At 44.3% G+C, this 24,505-nt stretch overlaps 1 protein-coding gene across 1 annotated transcript in view; it reads left to right on the top strand.

Moving 5' to 3' along the window:
• LOC138357758 (integrin alpha-IIb-like) overlaps positions 1-24,505 on the top strand; it is a 148,422-nt gene that overhangs the window by 78,724 nt on the left and 45,193 nt on the right. The window contains exons 12-13 of the mRNA XM_069314765.1: positions 4,717-4,928; positions 13,126-13,336. Coding sequence (XP_069170866.1) covers positions 4,717-4,928; positions 13,126-13,336 — 423 coding nt within the window. The remainder of the gene's footprint in view (positions 1-4,716; positions 4,929-13,125; positions 13,337-24,505) is intronic.

Raw genomic sequence — 24,505 nt, 5'->3', positions numbered from 1 at the left:
GTTTGTATATAAAAGCCTGCTCGGATGCGAATGGAACGTTGTAAGAAAATTTCAAAGCAATCGGTGAAGAACTTTCGGAGATTAGCGGTTATGCACAAACGAACATTTCCATGTTTATTTATATAGATATACTGCCAAAACCTTTACTAGTAGGAGATTTTACCATTCCAATTTTTGTCAAAAAAGTTTCACTGGTATTAAACAAGTAATCAAGTTGAAATTTAGGTGTCACTGAAGGCAAGCAAAACACGACATATTTCGACAAATGTGACCACGATATTGCACACAACAGGAATTACTGGCAAAGTACTTTATGGATCATTAATTTCTTAAGAAACAAAACTCAAAGAATAATAGTTCAGGCTTTATACAGTGATCTAGGGCTCTTCCTCCCTTAGGCTTTATACAGTGATCTAGGGCTCTTCCTCCCTTAGGCTTTATACAGTGATCTATGGTTCTTCCTCCCTTAGGCTTTATACAGTGATCTAGGGCTCTTCCTCCCTTAGGCTTTATACAGTGATCTAGGGCTCTTCCTCCCTTAGGCTTTATACAGTGATCTAGGGCTCTTCCTCCCTTAGGCTTTATACAGTGATCTAGGGCTCTTCCCCCCTTAGGCTTTATACAGTGATCTAGGGTTCTTCCTCCCTTAGGCTTTATACAGTGATCTAGGGCTCTTCCTCCCTTAGGCTTTATACAGTGATCTAGGGCTCTTCCTCCCTTAGGCTTTATACAGTGATCTAGGGTTCTTCCTCCCTTAGGCTTTATACAGTGATCTAGGGCTCTTCCTCCCTTAGGCTTTATACAGTGATCTAGGGCTCTTCCTCCCTTAGGCTTTATACAGTGATCTAGGGTTCTTCCTCCCTTAGGCTTTATACAGTGATCTAGGGTTCTTCCTCCCTTAGGCTTTATACAGTGATCTAGGGTTCTTCCTCCCTTAGGCTTTATACAGTGATCTAGGGCTCTTCCCCCCTTAGGCTTTATACAGTGATCTAGGGTTCTTCCTCCCTTAGGCTTTATACAGTGATCTAGGGTTCTTCCTCCCTTAGGCTTTATACAGTGATCTAGGGTTCTTCCTCCCTTAGGCTTTATACAGTGATCTAGGGCTCTTCCCCCCTTAGGCTTTATACAGTGATCTAGGGTTCTTCCTCCCTTAGGCTTTATACAGTGATCTAGGGTTCTTCCTCCCTTAGGCTTTATACAGTGATCTAGGGTTCTTCCTCCCTTAGGCTTTATACAGTGATCTAGGGTTCTTCCTCCCTTAGGCTTTATACAGTGATCTAGGGCTCTTCCCCCCTCAGTCTTTATACAGTGATCTAGGGCTCTTTCTCCCTTAGGCTTTATACAGTGATCTAGGGTTCTTCCCCCTCAGTCTTTATACAGTGATCTAGGGCTCTTCCTCCCTTAGGCTTTATACAGTGATCTAGGGCTCTTCCCCCCTCAGTCTTTATACAATGATCTATGGTTCTTTCTCCCTTAGGCTTTATACAATGATCTATGGTTCTTCCTCCCACAGGCTTTATACAGTGATCTAGGGCTCTTCCTCCCACAGGCTTTATACAGTGATCTAGGGGCTCTTCCCCCCCCCTTAGGCTTTATACAGTGATCTAGGGCTCTTCCTCCCTTAGGCTTTATACAGTGATCTAGGGCTCTTCCCCCCTTAGGCTTTATACAGTGATCTAGGGCTCTTCCTCTCTTAGGCTTTATACAGTGATCTAGGGCTCTTCCTCCCTTCCCAACGACCTGAAAGTACTAGTATAAAAAACTATGATTTGTTCAGATCTGAAACCTATATCTATGGGCAGCACAAAACGTCCACTAGACTGTGCAACACAGTGGTTGCAAGGATCAGGTTGGGTTACCGTTACCTGTGGCAGGTGGCTGCAGGTGACGGGTCTCCCAATCCTGAGCACTCCAGTTGCAAACTCTGTGAGCAGGAACTACGGCACAATCTCCCGCACTACATCACTGAATGCCCAGTTATTAGACCTTTCTGACCAGTTGGCATGAGGTACTTGGAGCTTTGCAATTACATTATTCACTCTCGTATTCTTGAAGATATCCTCACAGTGTACCTAAAATTTGCCAGTGCAGGCTACTGAACATATGGCCCTGTATGACTAACCATCCTGCGAGATGGGGACTTTTATTACCACTGCTACCTTATTCAATCTTGTGTTGATGATATCCTCAAAATGCTTCCGGAGTCTGCCAGTGCAGACTGACTATCACATGCCTCTGTATGATTAACCATCCTGTGTGATGGGGATTTTATAGCATCACGTAGTTAGCTTTTTTGACACACTGTACTCCACTTCATATAGTCTAGGGTAGCTGCACTAATGCAGATGTACCTCATGTATTAATAAAAAAAAAAATTCCTCCCTTAGGCTTTATACAGTGATCTAGGGCTCTTCCTCCCCTCAGGCTTTATACAGTGATCTACGGCTCTTCCTCCCCTCAGGCTTTATACAGTGATCTACGGCTCTTCCTCCCTTAGGCTTTATACAATGATCTAGGGCTCTTCCTCCCTTAGGCTTTATACAGTGATCTAGGGCTCTTCCCCCCTTAGGCTTTATACAGTGATCTAGGGCTCTTCCCCCCTTAGGCTTTATATAATATATAATAATAATAATAATAATAATACTATTTATTTAGGTAAAGGTACATACATAAAGAGATTTTACAAAGTTTGTTGGCTTTATAGATAGAGCTAGTACATACAATGCCTAAAGCCACTATTACGCAAAGCGTTTCGGGCAGGAAAAAACACTAATGACTAAAGCTTAAAACTAATGGGTAAAAAGAACAAAATGTGTTGAGTACAAATAAAAATAGAGGTAAAAGAGGGGAGAACATTGTTGAAAAAGCAGCACAAATACAATTACAAATTATTACAGAAAATTACATTCAAACAGCGTTGATTTGAAAAACAAGAAAAAACAAAAAACATACATGGGTTGACAATAGAGGGGTAAGGTAGGTTACAGGGAATTTATTAGGTATAGCTTCGTTTTTAACTTAAACTGGTTGAGAGAGGTACAGTCTTTAACATGGTTGGGAAGGTCATTCCACATTCTGGGCCCCTTGATTTGTAGAGCATTTCTAGTTTGATTAAGTCGTACTCTAGGAATATCAAAACTGTATTTATTTCTGGTGTGGTGCTCATGGGTTCTGTTACAACCTTCTATGAAGCTTTTGAGATCAGGATTGGCATTATAGTTTAGCGTCTTATATATGTATAATACACATGAGAGAATGTGCAGTGACTTAATGTCTAACATATTCAGAGATTTGAGTAGGGGTACCGAGTGATGTCTGGGGCCAGAGTTGGATATTGTCCTAATAGCAGCTTTGTGTTGAGTAATTAGAGGACGTAAGTGATTTTGGGTAGTAGAGCCCCAAGCACAAATACCATAGTTGAGATATGGATAGATAAGGGAGTAATAGAGAGTCACCAGGGCAGGGCGTGGTACATAATATCTGATCTTAGAAAGAATGCCCACAGTTTTTGAAACTTTTTTTGATATGTTTAGAATGTGTCCCTGGAAATTCAGCTTGTGGTCAATGAGAATGCCAAGGAATTTGCCATCTAATTTGTTACAAATTTGGGTATTGTTTATTTTGAGGTTTATTTGATTAGAGGATTTATTGCCAAACAGAATATAGAAAGTTTTGTCAATGTTAAGGGTGAGTTTGTTGGCAGTTAGCCACAGATGGACTTTATTTAGCTCAGTATTTACTGTGGCATTTAGAGCAAGGGGATCAGGACTGGAATAAATGAAGGTTGTGTCGTCAGCAAATAGAATTGGTTTGAGGTGTTGGGAGGCATTTGGAAGGTCATTAATGTAGATGAGAAAGAGGAGAGGGCCAAGTATGCTGCCCTGTGGAACACCAATGTTGATGGGTAGGGTGGGAGAAATTGTATTATTCACAGAAACACATTGGAGCCTGTCAGTAAGGTAGGATTTGAGGTATTGTAGGGAGTGTCCTCTGACACCATAATGATGTAATTTAAGAAGAAGGTTTTGGTGGTTGACAGTATCGAAAGCTTTACGCAGGTCCACAAATAAGCCAACAGGGAACTCATTTTTATCAAGAGCTGTATGAATCGAGTTAAGCATACTAATAAGTGCATCGTTAGTGCTTTTTTTGGGCCTGAAGCCATATTGGCAAGGGCTAAGTATATTGAGTTTGGCTAGATATGAGTAAAGCTGCTTATAGATTAGTTTTTCAAAAAATTTTTATACAGTGATCTAGGGCTCTTCCCCCCTTAGGCTTTATACAGTGATCTAGGGCTCTTCCCCCCTTAGACTTTATACAGTGATCTAGGGCTCTTCCCCCCTTAGACTTTATACAGTGATCTAGGGCTCTTCCTCCCCTCAGGCTTTATACAGTGATCTAGGGCTCTTCCTCCCTCAGGCTTTATACAGTGATCTAGGGCTCTTTCCAGCCCCCTTTCTCTCACTCCTACAGTCAGGCACAAAACACACACTGACAACTTCTTTTTCATCTCGGTGAAAAAAGTCTCGCTTCATGCAGGTCGGCGTTCAATCCCCGACCGTCCAAGTGATTGGGCACCATTCCTCCCCCCCCCGTCCTATCCCAAATCCTTATCCTGATCCCCCTTCCCATTGTTATATAGTCGTAATGGCTAGGTGCTTTCCCTTGACAATTCCCTCCCCTCCAGGTCTCTCTTAACTGACTCGCCTCCCGCAGGACCTGGCCTCCGAGGACGACGCCGTGGCCACCTCCGTCGCAAACGTGCAGGTGCGCCTGATCCAGGTCCACCAGCGGGAGTCCGGCGAGCTGCTGCCGGTGGTGGAGGATCCGGAGAAGACCGACAACACCTCCGTCAGGCTCTCCTGCGGCAACGATACCAGCTCCTGCGTCGCCACCACCGACGTCAAGCTCAGAATGGACAACGACACGTAAGATGGGGCACTGACGGAAAGGAGGGATGCAAAAAGGGGGAGATAAGGGAGAGAGAAAAATAGGGAAGAGAAAAGGGGAGAACGGAGAAGGTGAGGTAGAGTCCGAAGGAAGAGAGTGGAGGAAGCGGGAAGGAAAAGGGGTAAATAAGAAGAAGAGGGAGGAAGATGGGAAGAGTGACGGGAAGGAAAGGGAGAAGAGAGAGAAGACGAAAAAGAAGAGAGGAGGGAAGAGTTTGGTAACTATCAGGAGTTATAGGATGACAATACAACGAGTAGAGTTACTACTCTGGCAATGAATATAAGTAAGGTAAGGAAGGAGAGAAGGGAAAAATGATTAGAAAGAAGATGTATGAAGGAAAAAAAGGAATGAACAGTAAGAAGTAGGAGTGATCAATTATTTAAACAATAAAAGTGGAAAGAGAGAGCAGTGAAAGGGAGGTAACAGTCTTAATAAAAAAATAATCAATCAGAAACATGCACTAGACACTTAGCTTGACTATAATCTTCAAGTAGGAGGGTAGTCTTCTTAGCTTGACTATAATCTTCAAGTAGGAGGGTAGTCTTCTTAGCTTGACTATAGTCTTCAAGTAGGAGGGTAGTCTTCTTAGCTTGACTATAGTCTTCAAGTAGGAGGGTAGTCTTCTTAGCTTGACTATAGTCTTCAAGTAGGAGGGTAGTCTTCTTAGCTAGACTATAGTCTTCAAGTAGGAGGGTAGTCTTCTTAGCTAGACTATAATCTTCAAGTAGGAGGGTAGTCTTCTTAGCTTGACTATAATCTTCAAGTAGGAGGGTAGTCTTCTTAGCTAGACTATAGTCTTCAAGTAGGAGGGTAGTCTTCTTAGCTTGACTATAGTCTTCAAGTAGGAGGGTAGTCTTCTTAGCTTGACTAAGTAGACGAGAAGAAACTGTCTTCAGTTTTCATCTCGGGTCCAAGTCAGTACAACGGAACACTGAGGTGAAACTCTAGCCATGCTCACTCTCTTTTATCTTCTAATTAGATCTCCATCAACATTCTGAAAATAATTATCATGACGCGCAGGAGGCACTCAAAGAAATGAGTTCTGGACTTGCATCTCAAGGGGTTTCAAGGACTGGGCATAGGTTTTAAGAACTGTTCATGAGTTTTTAAGGACAGGGCAAAGGATCTAGGGACTGGGATGGGGTTTTAAGGACTGGAGATTGGTTTCAAGGATTGGGCATAGATTTCAAGGACTGGGCATAGGTTTTAGGAACTGTTCATGGATTTTTAAAGACTGGGCATGGGTTTTAGGGACTGGATATTGGTTTTAAGGACTGGGAATGGGGTTTTAATGACTGGGCATGGGTTTCAAGAAGTGGGCATCGGTTTTTAGGATTTGGCAAGGGTTTTCATGACTGGGTATGGGTTTTAGGGACTGGGCGTTGGTTTTTAAGGACTGGGCTTGGGTTTTAATAGGTTTTAGGGACTGGACATGGGTTTTTATGGACTGGGCTTGGGTTTCAAAGACTGGACATGAATTTTAGGGACTGAGCATGTGTTTTTATGAGCTGGCCATAAGTTATTAAGGACTGGTTAAGAGTTTTAAGGACTTCCAAGGATTGGACGACCGGGCTGCGGGGACGCTAAGCCCCGGAAGCTCCTCAAGATAACTTGGCATTGGGTTTCAGGATTGGACATGGGTTTCAAGGACTGCGCATGGCGTGTAATAGCAGGGAATAAGTTTTAATCTAGACTGATCAATTGCTACTTTAATATAAAGTGGCGTGATTGTATTATCTCAGATATATTAATAATTGATTTACCTCAGATTGGTAAATGAGCGCATTGTTAGTAAATACTTTCACAGGCTAGTGAGTGGTTGGGATATCATTAGTGATTAATGGGAATTTAGTGTAAATTATATAATAGAGTAGTTTAGGTATTGTGACGATAATCTCTTTCAAGAGAGATTGAGCCTGCTCTTCCCTACTTCAAGTTACGCCAAAGATACAAGTAGAAGATGTTACATTCAAGATACGTCACCGGTAGCACAAAACGTTTTGACCAGGAGGCAAAACGTATCCAAGTTCCCCCCACTCCACACACCCTCCACACGCCGGCTCATCATCAAACCAGTTAACTACCCTTCACCAGCTTGCCTGCCCCTGATTGGTGACTCACCAGCCGCGCACCTGCACACCGCACCTCGGCGCCCTCTACCCGAGTCAACGTCTGAGCCTGACCAGCTATCAACTTCAGAATATTCCTTGTGCTCTTAGCGTTGACATCTCTCTCTGGCATACTAGCTCATTAGCTCGTATACGAAGGGAGGTTTCAGCCATAGCCAATATTCTCAGCACCATTTCAACATTATTTAATCTATTGTGTTTTTTTGTATTTATCTTTGTCATTTTATTTTATTAGTCATTTGCCCGAGATTTGCCTTTATTTTCATTTATGTTTAAAGTAAATATATTAAAGTTTCATTGTTCATACTTTGTGTTTTACGTGTTCCTCCCTCTAACTTACCACAGACAACAGGCAAGCAGTCTATATTTTTGCTTAAAGTGTGACCAGGCTTTGACACCTGCCATTGGAGGACTGCCGAACATCAACACTCCAACACTTTCCCGTCCCATTTAATGGGGGCCTGTCCGAAAGCTTCACTCAGGTACTAGTACCAGAACGTCAATTTGTGGTAAGCGTACTTCACTTTGCTAAAGTAGCCTTTCAATATTATCATTAATTTTCATATTTATATGGTGCTGTGTGTATTGTGCATTCCGAGAGTAGCATATGGTGAGTGTGGGATAACTTTGGATTACGTGGTGACTGTAGGCCGCAGTCATTCTCTTAATTGGTCATCTCTCCCTCCGTGTTATTACTCGTGTTTACCACCTTTTGTCCTTAGGATATTTCTCATATTTTCGGCAGATCATCATTGTGGTACCCTGGTACTTTGGTTTGTCTCCGGGTCAAAGCACCCTATCTTCTGCAATCCGACCGAAGGAGGATAAAGAGGGCTATAGTTCCTCTAGCACAGACTACGTTGCTGAGTTGGGACCTCAGCAGCAGTTCTCGTCACCAGTTGACACTCGCACCCCTACACGTCGGTCAGAGATGATGATATTTACTTAGGTAGGGAATTAGCTTTCTTTTTACAGAGCACAAAGTTCGCTAATTCTGTAAGTATCATATTCATTCAGTGGGAATCCCTTGCTTATGTCCTACAGAGACTCGGCAAGGTATGCCTACATTCTTGGACTACCTAATTCACTTTTGGAGCAATTAAATGTTTCATTTGTTTTAGAAACTCTGTTTCACTTATTTAGTAGGATTTTCTTGCCCTTATTCTCTTACATTGAGTACCGGGTACAAGATTTCCTGCGATTTTGATTGACTAATCATTTACCATCCTATAATTAACTTTAATTGTTAAAGCTTAAAATTCCACAGGATAGTTACCAGTTGCCACGTTATCCTGTTTCTGACATTTACCATATCACAACTATATTTGTGTACATTTATTTGCTATCTTTCACCATGTTTCGTCTCCAAGCTTTCTGTAACGATCCAGCTGGTGAAATAGGGACATTATGTCGTGCCAAGAGGACTGAATTACAAACTGTTGCACACGAGTATCGACTAGATGTTCCCCATGGAACCAACAAAAATGAAATACATAACCTAATCATGGATTACCTCTTAGATGAAGGGAAGATTGACTCTGAAACTCACGAAACTTATTCTATTGCAGATAAAACTGATTTGGCGACTATGAAACTCAAACTCGAGCTCGCAAAGCTCGAGAGAGAGCAACAGCAAGCAGCTCTCCAAATGAGGGAACGAGAGGCCGCCTTGAGGAAAGAAGAGCAAGAAAGAGAGGCGGCCCTAAAGGAAAGAGAGGCGGCCCTAAAGGAAAGAGAGGCGGCCCTGGCGGCCCTGGCAAAAGAAGCTCTACAAATAAAAGAACGAGAAGCTGCAATCAGGAAAGAAGAACAGGAACGTGAGACAGTACTACTCAGGGAGCGTGAACGAATACAGCTTGAAGCAAAACAACGCCACCAGGAGATGCAACGTGAACATGACAAACAGCAAGCGGCAATGGCTATAGAATGTCGTCAACAAGAACTCACGTTGGAAACTACACACCTCACTCAACGCCAGCAAGCTATCGCCAGTCTTCCAGTAAGTTTCAATATCTCCCATGCAAGTAAGTTAATGCCACCATTCGTTGAGACAGAGATCGATGTCTTTTTTACCACCTTTGAGACCCTAGCTAATCAACTTAGCTGGCCTGCTGACCAATGGTCTACCCTTCTCAGAGGGCATCTTACAGGTAGAGCTGCAGTTACTCTCAGTATCTTAGCGTCTGAGAATGACTACCAGACCCTGAAGCAAGCAGTGTTGGACGCCTACCTTCTCTCCACCGAAAGCTACCGACGAAAATTCCGTGACCATCTTAAGGCAAGTACCACCACCTTTCTAGAATTTGCCAATACAAAGAAAAGATATTTTATGAAATGGCTGGAAGCAGCACATGTCTCTACAGAACTCATCAACCTCATGCTAGTTGAGGAATTCTTGAGACGTGTTCCCCCTTCCGTCCGTTGATATCTAGCAGATAAAGAAGAAACTGACTACATCAAATGTGCGAAGTCGGCTGACACCTACAGCCTCATCCGCCGGCTGACACCATCACCACCTCCCAGTAAGAAGTCTTGGTACAACGATAAAGTGAGTACTGAGGAAGCGAGCTCACAATTGTATTGTAAGTATTGCAAACTCTATGGACATGCCATAGATAGATGTGTGAAGGCTCAATACAAGAGCAATGAATCTACTAAACCCAAACAGACTCCTCCTAAGTCCGGTAAGCCTGTAATGAATGTTGGTGTTAATGTTAATGATCTTTCTCTCTTTAGTAAACACCTGTATCCTGGAACTGTCTCTACCAACGGTGCAGATTCGGAGGGAAGTTTCAAATTGAAGATCTTGAGGGACACAGCGGCTCTTCAATCAATCATTTTGAAATCAGCTGTGCCCAATATCGCCTACACCGGGAAAACCGTCTTCATCACTGACCTCACTGCTACCACTCCTTATCCACTCGCCAGAGTCCACCTGGATTGTCCCTTCGTGACCGGTGAAGTCCAAGTCGCCATCAGGGAAAAGCCTTTTCCCATGCCTGGAGTGCAACTTCTCCTGGGCAACGACTTGGCAGAAGATCTGCAACCGCCCAACCTGATCATCACGGACAAACCCCAGGTGTGTACTTCTGTAATGGATAATCCCATCTTTGAATATGTTCCAGCAGAGGTTCAAGAAAATGATAGTTTCTCCTCCGGTTTTGGTGACCACCCGTGCACAAGCTGCACGACCGCAACCAGCTGACTCTACTGCTACCGATGTCCCTTCAAGACCCTCAGAATCTACCTCCAAATCTTACCAAGTTGGAGTTCCGTAAGTTACAGAGGGAAGATCAATCATTAACACCATTATTCTTCCAGGCTGAGACTCAACCTGACAGTATCCCTGGGTTCTTCCTAGAGAATGAGTTGCTCTACCGCAAATACAGACCCAGCAAGCTGAAGGAGGATGACGATTGGGCCAATGTCGAACAACTAGTGATTCCCACCAGCATACGGCTCTATATTGTACACCTGGCCCACGGAGCTCTCTCATTATGGTTTCAACAAAACCTACCACGGAATCAGACAAGACTACTACTGGCCAGGTATGGTAAAAGACGTAAAGAAATACGTACAAGAGTGTCATATATGTCAGATGGCAGGTAAACCTAACATCTCTATTCCCCAGGCTCCACTGAAACCCATCCAGGTGCCTGCGGAACCTTTCCACAGACTCATCATAGACTGTGTTGGTCCTTTACCCCGGACCAGTTCTGGCAACGCATATATATTAACTATCATGTGTCCTACCACCAGGTTTCCCATAGCAGTTCCAGTAAAGAACATTACGGCTGCTACTGTAGTGAAACACCTATTGAAGATCGTCACCCAGTATGGATTTCCAAGAGAGGTTCAAAGTGACTGTGGCACCAACTTCACCAGTGATCTCTTCAAGAAGACTCTGGAGGAGTTCAACATCACACAGGTACTGTCCAGCTCCTATCATCCTGCTTCACAGGGTTCTCTTGAACGTAGTCATCAGACTATTAAAGCACTCCTAAAGAAATTCTGCAATGAGACTTTGAAGGACTGGGATAAACAACTTGATCTCATTATGTACATTTTTCGAAGTCTCCCCAATGAGTCTCTAGGAGTATCTCCTTATGAGATGCTCTACGGACGTAAGTGCCGTACTCCTCTCAAAGCTTTCAAGGACTCTCTATGTAATGCCACCTTCAGTGACCATCAGAATGTGCCTCAGTTTCTTTAAAACTTACAACACATTCTAGAGAGAGTCCGTAAATTTGCTAATGACAACCTATTGAAAGCCCAGGAGAGGATGAAGACTCATTTTGACCAAAGCAGCAATTTAAGGAAATTTAAACCAGGAGACTTCGTGTTGGCATACCTTCCTATCCCAGGTTCTCCATTGAAAAAAAAGTTTTCAGGACCCTACCGTATCAAGGAGTGCAGGAACAACAACTACGTTCTTGAGACTCCAGATAGGCAGCGGAGGACGCAGTTGTGCCACGTCAACCTCCTGAAGCAGTATCAAGGTATTCCCCCTACTGTGCTGATATCTGTCTCTACATCTAAAGGTCCATACCTCCACAGTGAAACCTTCCCTGCTTCTCCCGAAAGCATTAACACTGAATTGGTGCTTTCCAAATCGGAAATCCTACCTGATCTTCATCCCAATTTACAGGACTATAATAGTGCTCCTTTGCCATGTTCTAATCCTATTCTCACCTCGCCAGATATCACGAAGCCTTTCATCCTCCATGTCGACGCCAGTGGTACCGGCATCGGGGGTGACCTAATGCAACAACGAGGCGAGGAGAATCTACCTGTTAGCGACCACAGCTACAAGGAACTACAGCACAATCGACAGGGAGCTACTCATCGTCCTGAACTTGCAGCACTTCGAACAATACCTGCAAAGTGCTCGGTCTACCACCATCTACTTAAACAACCCCCTACACTTCCTGCAGCAAGCCCAATTCAACAATCGACGGCTTCTACAATGGGCTTGATATCTGCAGAATTTCAACCTGGAGATACCTACAACCTACAATTACTACCTACTACCTAACTATTACTACCTAACCTACTACCTACAATTTCAACCTACATCAAGGGGTCTGACATCATAATAGCAGACGCCCTCTCCAGAGTCAATGAGGTAGAGGCTGCTCCACCTACCACTCTACCTCCTGAAGACGTAACTTCACCGGAACCGCAGGCTTCGGGGGAGAGTTGTGATGATAATCTCTTTCAAGAGAGATTGAGCCTGCTCTTCCCTACTTCAAGTTACGCCAAAGATACAATTAGAAGATGTTACATTCAAGATACGTCACCGGTAGCACAAAACGTTTTGACCAGGAGGCAAAACGTATCCAAGTTCCCCCCACTCCACACACTGACTCGTCATCAAACCAGCTAACTACCCTTCACCAGCTTGCCTGCCCCTGATTGGTGACTCGCCAGCCGCGCACCTGCACTCCGCACTTCGGCGCCCTCTACCCGAGTCAACGTCTGAGCCTGACCAGCTATCAACTTCAGAATATTCCTTGTGCTTTTAGCGTTGACATCTCTCTCTGGCATACTAGCTCATTAGCTCGTATACGAAGGGAGGTTTCAGCCATAGCCGATATTCTCAGCACCATTTCAACATTATTTAATCTATTGTGTTTTTTTGTATTTATCTTTGTCATTTTATTTTATTAGTCATTTGCCCGAGATTTGCCTTTATTTTCATTTATGTTTAAAGTAAATATATTAAAGTTTCATTGTTCATAATTTGTGTTTTACGTGTTCCTCCCTCTAACTTACCACAGACAACAGGCAAGCAGTCTATCTTTTTGTTTTAAGTGTGACCAGGCTTTGACACCTGCCATTGGAGGACTGCCGAACATCAACACTCCAACACTTTCCCGTCACAGTATCAACAATTTAATGTGTTTAATGTAGAGCACACCAGGCATGGGGTAGTTCAGTCTACTTCCTCATCTCCCTGTGACTATCATCTCCATCATCTCCCTGTGTCCATCCCTCTTCTCCATCACCCATGTCACTCGCTCACACCTTCCATTGGGTTTTCCAGAGTTCCCTTCCTGGTGGGGATGGAAACAGTAGAGGTGAGGGCGTCGCTGAAGGTGGAGACCAACACAGCCTTCGAACCAACGCTGGAGATTGGTAAAGCAGATGGTCTCCTTCTGCAGGAGTGCCGCACCGAGGACACCAACGTGACTTTTGACTGTAAGAGCAACGGGATCTGCAGTGCTTCCCGCAGCAAGCTCAGAGCAGGTCACCAGGTAACTACAGCAGTTGGTCTAAGGCCGTGTTGAGATTCTTGCAATTTCTTAGGGTACATAGGGAGTTTCTTAGGGAGCCGGTCGGCCGAGCAGACAGCACGCTGGACCTGTGGTCCTGGGTTCGATCCCAGGCGCCGGCGAGAAACAATGGGCAGAGTTTCTTTCACCCTATGCCCCTGTTACCTAGCAGTAAAATAGGTACCTGGGTGTTAGTCAGCTGTCACGGGCTGCTTCCTGGGGGTGGAGGCCTGGTCGAGGACCGGGCCGCGGGGACACTAAAGGCCCCGAAATCATCTCTAGATAATCTCAAGATAAAGATAAAGAGCAGTGATGGCTCTAAGTTCTACTCTAGGTTCACTGGCGATGGTTGTGTTACAGTGATGATGGGAGTGTTTCCCTAGCAGTGACGACTGGCATTGTTGTACCTGCTGAGTTCTATTTTAACTGTTGTTCGTAATCTCTGTATAATTGCTCTTGCTGAGAACAGTACAGGATACATGTATTATTTTTGTTTCCTCTTCAGCGTTTACAGCTTCCACTTATGTCCTCTTCTTACCCGCAAAACACACACCGAAACTACGACGTTGGTACAACGTTCGAACAAGTTTTAACACCTCCTAACTAGTTATAACAACCAATATAGCAAGTTGTAACAACGTTCTAATACGTCATAAACACGTTAAGCCAAGATGTAACAACTTTATTACAAGTTGTAACAAGCGGAAAATAGAGACAGTTTCGGTTTGTGTTTCCAGGGTATACTGTTCCCATTTTAAAAAGGCTGATATTATCCGCCTTATACATTCTCATTATTTTTTTGTTTCTTTGTAGTAATCATATCCCCCTGTGTTTATTCTTTCTTCTACTGTTTTGAAATTGAATTCCCTTTACCTGTCTTCGTAATTTGGTCCACTTAGTTCCTGGTGAAACACAAAATCTGTTTTGATTTTGTGTTTCACAAGGAGCGGATTCTAGGACGGAGCTGCTTATCCTAGTACCAGTGTAACATAGGCTGAATAGATTGACTTAAAATAATCTGTATTGAGGTTTTTCAGTGACGTAATGTTTGCTAGGCTTCCATGAAATATCACGTTGCCTTGTTCATATGTGACTCTGGTGTTAGTGTAATAATTATATCTTCTCGGTTATTTTTGTTTCTTCTGATTCCTGTGGTTGTGTTTCCCATTTGGTGCAGCTTACTTCTGGTCCCTGTCTCCGTTCCCTGTCTTCATTACCTTACATGTTTTGGGCTGAACTCTAACAGCCATTTTTCTCCTGACTCCTGGAGTTTGTTAAGGCCCTTCAGTAATTTTCTGCAGCCCTCCATGGATTATATATTCCTTATGAGCGTTGTATCATCTACAAGTATTGACACGTATGAGCGCAGTTTCTCGGGTAGACCATTTACATGAACTAGGAATAGCAGTGGACCTAGATCGAAACCTTTGTAAGACTGCACTTGTCCCAGGAGTCCAACTTGACAGCTACTCACTGACTGTGACCATTTATTTTCGGTGTTTGTGGTACTTTCTTACCCCGCTTGACGGGTTCCTAACTACCTTAGCGTGTTTCTTAATCTTGAACACCAGCCTCTCAAGAGGAACATTATGAAATATTTCCTGATATTGAAGCATTTGTATATCCATATCTTGGATGGATATTCCGCATCAAACTCACTTTGAATGCAATTCATGTAACAGAGACCCGCTGTTGACAGTATTTAAACTTTGCTAACAAGTTTTGTGTGTGAGAGTAAGTTGATGCTCTTTTTGCTGATGGGTGATTTCCTCCAAGACAAAAAAATATCATTCGTTTCGTAACTGTCACCTCAGGTGTAGACATGAGGCTACACAATTATCGATGATTGTAACCAGTGCGAGAATGAACACACTTGAACATTTCCTTCACACAATTTAGCCTACCAAGGCCAGCAGTATTTTGCTGGCCACATAGTTCACAACCATTAACTGCTAAATAACTTTAGAACAGGTTTCAAAATGGCTACTTTCACTGAAGATGACATTTGTTCTGGCTTTAAAGGTCTCTGATAATATCAACGGAATTTACAAGTGGATCTTTGTTAGGACTGAAATTATCCTAAATACTGTTCGAAATACTTTATTGGGAACTTTCCACTTGGTAATTTTAATGCAATATCTTGTTAAAAGGCATACAGCCGGAGCATATTTGCTAGCATTGAATAGGTTATCATGAGATGATTTCTGGGCTTAGCGTGCCCGCTGCCCAGTCCTCGACCAGGCCTCCTTTTTATTACACATCCCCAGGAAGCAGCCCGTAGCAGCTGTCTAACTCCCAGGTACCTATTTACTGCTAGGTGAACAGGTACATCAGGGTGAAAAGAAACTTTGCCCATTTATTTCCGCCTCCACCGGGGATCGAACCTGGAACATAAGGACTACGAATCCCGAGCGCTGTCCACTCAGCTGTCAGGTCCCCTAGAAGGCTGTATTCAGCATAAAATCTTTCACAGGTTTATAAACAAAAAAATCCATATCCTAACAATGAAGGCTGGACGGACTATGTATTGCTTAACTGCCAACAAACTTTTGACATACTCCCCCATAACACACAAGTGCACAAACCTGAGAGGCAGACGGGAGGAAGTGGAAGCGCTCCTAAAAAAGTAAGAGTACCACACAGAGAGGAGACAGAGTCAGTGTGAGAGGCGCCGAGAACTGGGACTGGTATAATACAACAAGCAGAGTTCATCAACGATCTTCACTGGAACCCATACCATTTCTCACTTATTTTATCAAACTAAGAGGTTAAAACCTACATATGTAAGGGTTCCCGTAGTACAGTGGGGTGCGTTCTCGATCACAATCGAGAATTCCGGGTTCGAATCCCTGGCGGGACAGAAATGATTAGGCATATTTCCTTTCACCTAACGGTCCTGTTCACCTAGCAGTAAACAGGTACTCAAGAGTTAGTTAGCTTGTGGGTTGCATCCTGGGCGGGGTCAGTAATTCGACCTGAGGAATGGGGGAGCCCCTCGATATAAGCCTAACGTGTCTGAATACACTCTGGCTTCCTGTCCCCCGACACAATTATTATTATTATTATACTGATGCTCGCAGACGATCCAACATGAATGAGAAAAGTCATTATAGGACGGTGCTGTAAAATACTCCAAGATGACTTAGACAAACATCAAACCATTTCTTACATGGATTGACATGCTGACTGGACTGACTGGATTACATGGATTGACACTGACTCTACACTGGCAAAATTCAGAACAGCATCCAGTAGCCTACATACAGAGGCGTTCAACTAACTATGCACCACCTACACGAGACCAGCCCAAGAGTATGCAGCCCCATTATTTGGAATCTATCTCAAAGAGCACATAAGAAACCTTGAAAGGTTATGGAAGTTTGCATTGACGCTCGTACAGAATTACGGGAGCTGCAGGTACACAGGGAGACTGAAAGATCTGGGCCTAACGTCGCGCGAAACGAGAGAGAGAGAGAGAAGAGAGAGAGAGAGAGAGAAGAGAGAGAGAGAGAGAAGAGAGAGAGAGAGAGAAGAGAGAGAGAGAGAGAAGAGAGAGAGAGAGAGAAGAGAGAGAGAGAGAGAGAAGAGAGAGAGAGAGAAGAGAGAGAGAGAGAGAAGAGAGAGAGAGAGAGGAGAGAGAGAGAGAGAAGAGAGAGAGAGAGAGAAGAGAGAGAGAGAGAGAAGAGAGAGAGAGAGAGAAGAGAGAGAGAGAGAGAAGAGAGAGAGAGAGAGAAGAGAGAGAGAGAGAGAAGAGAGAGAGAGAGAGAGAAGAGAGAGAGAGAGAGAGACAGACAGACAGACAGAGATGAAATATTAAAGAAAAATAGTTAAAAATATAATGTTTACAATGAATACGAATAGTTCACGAGGGCAAGGATGGAAGGTCCAGAAACAGATGAGTCACAGAGATGTTACCAAGTGTTTTGTTTGTTTAGTGAAGGAATACTAAGACAACGGAATGAGATGAACGATCACATTGGAGAAGTGAACGCCGATTACACACTCAAAAGATAATAGTATTGAACAGTAGGTCGTCAGGCATTGTCTAAGACCTCCGGGGCCTGGAAAAGGTAGACTCCGTCTTTCTAAGGAGCTTGTTGCGTGATCAAGAGCTGAAGCTTGATTCTATAAAGATAAATAGGTTAGTTCACACAATCATACATATGTACACACACACACACACACACACGCGGTATGCCACCAGACTCGTTTCGGAACTGAGAGGTATGAGCTACGAGGAAAGGCTAAATGAGTTGAAACTCACGTTTCAACTCATTTAGCCTTTGAAGAGTAAGGGGAGATATGATAACCACCTACAAAATTCTCAGGGGGAATTGACAAGGTGGACAAAGACAAACTCTTTAGCACGGGTGGAACACGAACAAGGGGACACAGGTGGAAACTTAGTACCCAGATGAGCCACAGAGACATTAGAAAGAACTTTTTCAGTTAGTGTAGTTAGTAAATGGAATGCATTAGGCAGAGATGTAGTGGAGGCAGATTCCATACACAGTTTAAAATGTAGATATGATAGAGCCCAGTAGGCTCAGGAACCTGTAAACCAGTTGATTGACAGCTGAGAATCGGGACCAAAGAACCAGAGCTCAACCCCCGCAAGCACAAATAGGTGAGTACATACACACACACATACACACATCAGGGCGCCACGGTGGCGCCGGTGGCTGTGTGGATAGCACGCTGCACACGTAATCATGTGGCTCGGGTGTAATAACCCTATCACGCTACTCGCTTACTCCACTCATTACCCCAGGTTAACACTGCTTGCAGATCACTGTGACCCTCAGTGAACTACCAGTTGATGTTGACCCTGAAATATTAAGTGAGGAGGAAGCTACAAGGATGAAAGGATTATTAATTTTAAAGTAATGAATCAATTTTAGATTTACTGAGACACTGCTACCACCTTGCCGCGAATATACCTGAATGTGACTATCACTGATCCCCCGGGAAGGAAAGGAATCAATGATCATGAACTCAAGGGCATTAGGAACTTCGGTAATAAATCTTGGGAATTAATTTAGGTCATTTACTTTACTTATTGAGGGTTCAGGGGTAATTCTTATATCCATGAAATGGAGGGGCTTACAGGGGGGGGGGAGGCTTCCAATTATCACACATATATACTGCATATAGAAACTGCTCAACATTAATAAAAAAAGGGGGACAGAGATAACTAAACAACAAAATCAATTAATAACTTTATTTAATTTAAGTCACGTATATTGAAATCAATTTGAACATATATCCTACTCTATTTTCCCCAAGAGGCAAATGGACAACTACCAATGGACATGAATACTCAGGTGCACAATACCTTAAAACTGCACTCTGGCCAAGATGTTGATGGCTGCCCTCAGCCCCTTGATGCCGGACCGAGTTCCCACCCCAAAGCACTCCTAGAACACACTACTGAAATTTGTCTTACCAGTTTACCAGTGGAAGGATAGCTCCTCCCACAACTAATACAGCACCGGGGCTCACCTATTATTTTTGGCTACAGCCAACCATTTACAACTAGGCCTGAGGTCTGGCTCTCCCGGGCCAATAAGAACTTGGCACTTATCTACCGCCAATCACCTTCCTGATCTGCCTGAAAGGTACATGAAATTCTCGAAGATTCGAGTCCGCTCTACCCAGCTATGAAGGGACAAGGCTCCTTGTAGGTGGACCACCCCAGACCTGGGGCACAGTGAACGATGTTTACAGAAACTGATAAATTATGTTCGAACCTGTCCCCCCCTCTAAGATAAAAGTAGGGACACTTAACTCGCCTGGTATGGGGAGGAACCGGTGAGAGGGGGAGAGGGGGGAAGAGAGAGGGGGGGGGGGGAAGAAAGAGGGAATTCGGTGGGAATGGAGTGGGCCAAGCGAGCCGAGCCAGGAGGGGGGGGGGGGGGGGGAAGGGAAGGAGGGAATCAGGGCTGGCATCCATTACACGGGTTCGATTCCCAGCACCGGCGAGAGACAAAAATGGGCAGAGTTTCTTTCACCCTGATGCACCTGTTACTTAGCAGTAAATAGGAAACTGGGAGTTAGCCAGCTGTTACGGGCTGCTTCCTGGATGTGTGTGTGTGTGTGTGTACTCACCTAATTGTGCCTGCGGGGGTTGAGCTCTGGCTCTTTGGTCCCGCCTCTCAACCGTCAATCAACTGGTGTACAGATTCCTGAGTCTACTGGGCTCTATCATATCTACATTGGAAACAGTGTATGGAGTCAGCCTCCACCACATCACTTCCTAATGCATTCCATTTACTAACTACTCTGACACTGAAAAAGTTCTTTCTAATGTCTCTGTGGCTCATTTGGGTACTCAGCTTCCACCCGTGTCCCCTTGTTCGCGTCCCTCCAGTGTTGAATAGTTCATCCTTGTTTACCCAGTCGATTCCCCTGAGGATTTTGTAGGTTGTGATCATGTTCCCCCTTACTCTTCTGTCTTCCAGTGTCGTAAGGTGCATTTCCCGCAGCCTTTCCTCATAACTCATGCCTCTTAGTTCTGGGACTAGTCTAGTAGCATACCTTTGGACTTTTTCCAGCTTCGTCTTGTGCTTGACAAGGTACGGGCTCCATGCTGGGGCCGCATACTCCAGGATTGGTCTTACATATGTGGTTTACAAGATTCTGAATGATTCCTTACACAGGGTCATGAACGCCGTTCTGATGTTAGCCAGCCTCGCATATGCCGCAGACGTTATTCTCTTTATGTGGGCTTCAGGAGACAGGTTTGGTGTGATATCAACTCCTAGATCTTTCTCTCTGTCTGTTTCATTAAGTACTTCATCTCCTATTCTGTATCCTGTGTCTGGCCTCCTGTTTCCACTGCCTAGTTTCATTACTTTGCATTTACTCGGGTTGAACTTCAACAGCCATTTGTTGGACCATTCACTCAGTCTATCTAGGTCATCTTGTAGCCTCCTACTATCATTGTGTGTGTGTGTGTGTGTGTGTGTGTGTGTGTGTGTGTGTGTGTGTGTGTGTGTGTGTGTGTGTGTGTGTGTGTGTGTGTGTGTGTGTGAAAAAAGTAGTTAGTAACAGTTGATTGATTAACAGTTGAGAGGCCACCCGAAGAGCAGAGCTCAACCCCCGCAAGCACAACTAGGTGAATACAACTAGGTGAATACACATATACACACACACACTTGCACGCACACACACTTGCACGCGCACACACACACACACACACACACACACACACACACACACACACTTGCACGCACACACACACACACACACACACACACACACACACACACACACACACACACACACACACAGAAGAAGACAGAAGAGTAAGGGGGGACATGATCACAACCTACAAAATCCTCAGGGGAATCGACCGGGTAAACAAGGATGAACTATTCAACACTGGTGGGACGCGAACAAGGGGACACAGGTGGAAGCTGAGTACCCAAATGAGCCACAGAGACGTTAGAAAGAACTTTTTCAGTGTCAGAGTAGTTAGTAAATGGAATGCATTAGGAAGTGATGTGGTGGAGGCTGACTCCATACACAGTTTCAAATGTAGATATGATAGAGCCCAGTAGGCTCAGGAATCTGTACACCAGTTGATTGACGGTTGAGAGGCGGGACCAAAGAGCCAGAGCTCAACCCCCGCAAGCACAATTAGGTGAGTACAATTAGGTGAGTACACAACAACAACATGATGACAACAACAAGGCATGTATAGATGAACTGCAGAAGGCAGCAACACTAGCCCACAGAATGAGAGCGAAGCTGCTGATCATGGGGGACCTAAATCATGGAGAGATAAATTGGGAATCAAGGAATCCCCATGGAGGGGACGAAACGTGGGGAGCAAAATTAGTAGATGTTATAGACAGGAATTTCCTGACACAACATGTGAAGGAAGACACAAGGGAAAGAGGAGGAGATGCACCGAGCCTATTAGACCTGATTTTCACCCAGAACGTAGAAGATATCGAGAATTTAGAGCATGAAATACCTCTAGGGGCCAGTGACCATTGTGTCCTAGTCTTTGACTACATGATGGAATTCAAACTTATGACCATGGGACAAGAGATCTGGGAAAGGAGAGCTGACTACAGGAAAGGGGACTATATGAGGATAAGGGACTATCTGGGTGAAGTGCAGTGGGAGGAAGAAATTAGAGGAAAAACAGTCCAAGATATGATGGACCTAGTCATACAGAAATGCCAGGAGGCCGAAGAGAGATTTATACCAACGGTAAAGGGAAAAAATAAGAAGGAATATAATAACCCATGGTTTAATAGACAGTGTCAGGAAGCAAAAATGGCCAGCAGGCGGGAGTGGAGGAAGTACAGAAGACAAAGAACAGAGGACAACAGAAGCAGATACAACAGAGCTAGGAACGATTACATTAACATAAGACGAACATCGGAAAGGGACTATGAGAACGATATTGCAATCAAAGCGAAAAAACAACCTAAGTTACTACACAGTCATATAAGAAGAAAAAATGTCGGTGAACGACCAAGTGACAAGACTAAGGAAGACAGAGGGGGCATATACTGAAAGTGACAAGGAAATCTGCGAGGCACTGAATGCCAGTTTCCATGGAGTGTTCACTACCGAGCCTGAGCAGCTCCCATTGTTGGAAGGGGTTACCCTAGATGAAAGACTATCAGATATAGAGGTGACAGCAGAGGAGGTAATGAAACAGTTGACAACTCTAGATGCAACTAAAGCAGTTGGACCAGACAAAGTATCACCGTGGATACTAAAAGAAGCAGCACAGGCCCTCAGCGTGCCTCTGGCAATGATCTTTAATGAGTCACTTATGTCAGGAGAATTGCCCAGTTGCTGGAAGAAGGCAAATGTCGTGCCGATCTTCAAGAAAGGATATAGGGAGGAGGCACTTAACTACAGACCTGTATCACTGACAAGCATCCCCTGTAAAATACTGGAAAGAATAATTAGGCTACGACTGGTTGCACACCTGGAGAACATTAGGTTTGTGAACAAACATCAACATGGGTTCTGGACAGGGAAATCGTGCCTAACAAACCTTCTGGAATTCTATGATAAAATAACGAGGATAAGACAGGACAGAGATGGTTGGGCAGACTGCATATTTCTGGACTGCCAAAAAGCCTTTGATACAGTACCGCACATGAGACTGCTGTTCAAGCTCGAGAGGCAGGCGGGGGTGGGGGGAAAGGTCCTAGAATGGATAAGGAACTACCTAACAGGAAGGAGCCAAAGAGTTACGGTAAGGGGCGAGAAGTCGGACTGGCGAACAGTAACAAGTGGAGTACCACAAGGATCGGTGCTGGGACCAATTCTATTTCTTGTATATGTTAACGACATGTTTACAGGCGTAGAGTCCTACATGTCGATGTTTGCGGATGATGCAAAGTTGATGAGAAGAGTTGTGACAGATGAGGATTGCAGGATCCTCCAAGAGGACCTAAACAGATTGCAGAGATGGTCAGAGAAATGGCTACTAGAATTCAACACGAGCAAATGTAAAGTTATGGAAATGGGACTAGGAGATAGGAGACCAAAGGGACAGTACACAATGAAGGGGAACAGCCTACCTGTAACGACGCGTGAAAGAGACCTGGGGGTGGACGTAACACCTAATCTATCTCCTGAGGCACATATTAATAGGATAACGACAGCAGCGTACTCTACACTTGCAAAAGTTAGAACATCATTCAGAAATCTAAGTAAGGAGGCATTTAGGGCGCTTTACACTGCCTACGTAAGGCCAGTCTTAGAGTATGCCGCCTCATCATGGAGTCCCCATCTGAAGAAGCATATAATGAAACTGGAAAAGGTTCAGAGGTTTGCAACGAGACTCGTCCCAGAGCTACGAGGGATGGGGTATGAAGAGCGCCTGAGGGAACTGTGCCTTACGACACTAGAAAGAAGAAGGGAGAGGGGGACATGATAGGAACGTATAAGATACTCAGAGGAATTGACAGAGTGGTCATAGACGAAATGTTCACACGGAATAGTAACAGAACGAGAGGACATGGATGGAAGCTTGAAACTCAGATGAGTCACAGAGATGTTAGGAAGTTTTCTTTTAGCGTGAGAGTAGTGGGGAAATGGAATGCACTTCAGGAACAGGTTGTGGAAGCAAATACTATTCATAATTTTAAAACCAGGTATGATAGGGAAATGGGACAGGAGTCATTGCTGTAAACAACCGATGCTCGAAAGGCGGGATCCAAGAGTCAATGCTCGATCCTGCAGACACAACTAGGTGAGTACAACTAGGTGAGTACACACACACACACACACACACACACACACACACACACACACACACACACACACACACACACACAAAATAGTGAGAAAATACTGTGCAGTGTGGAAGCAGCAGACATCACCGACCTCTGACCGCGTGACCTCACCTCGCAGCAACCCTTCTATCACCACGTGGGACGACGATTGGAGATTCACTCACCTATTGTGTTGGCAGATTGTGCAAGGTATTGAGGAGCGCCTTTTTGGCTGGATTGTTACTGCAATGACTAGAAGGGGTTCAAGGTCAATCACCAGCAGGGATGAGGAGGAGGACAGATTTATAGACAAATTAATAGGGAAATTTGTAGAGAGAAGGAGTGATTGGTTGGAGGATCTAATCCAGGGGATTAAAAGTGAGGTATTTCAGCAAATACAGGATGCGGTAGAGAGGCAGAAACAAGAATTTATGCTCTATGTTCAGGAAGAGATTAGGAAGGGAAGAGAGGACTGGGAGAGGGAATGTGCTCGTATCACAAACGAATTAGGAAGGATTAGCAGCATGGCTAAGGATAGAGGAGTAATGGGGGATGGGTTAGTGACTGCGGTTGGGATGGGGAATCCCCAGGGGACAGGCTACCAGCATGACAATGAATTACTGAGGAGACGGTCTATTATAATACACGGATTATTCGAATCTAGGGCACCAACAAGACAAGAGAGAATAGAAACAGAAAAATACGAATTGCACGAGATATTGAGGTGTATTGGAGCAGAGATGGCAGAACGCGAGGTGGATATCAATCGACGGGTTGGACCTTACAATTGTACCAAGAATAGACCTGTTCTGGTGCAATTCTCCAATGAGAAGGCAGTGGAGTACATAATGAGGAGCAAGCATTTACTCAGAGGAAGTGAAACCCATTACAATGTGTT

This window comes from Procambarus clarkii, chromosome 80 (genome assembly GCF_040958095.1).
Source record: "Procambarus clarkii isolate CNS0578487 chromosome 80, FALCON_Pclarkii_2.0, whole genome shotgun sequence".
In the NCBI taxonomy this organism is placed as follows: domain Eukaryota; kingdom Metazoa; phylum Arthropoda; class Malacostraca; order Decapoda; family Cambaridae; genus Procambarus; species Procambarus clarkii.
The sequence above is the reverse complement of the archived record's forward strand: the minus strand, read 5'-3'. Positions and strand labels throughout refer to the sequence as shown.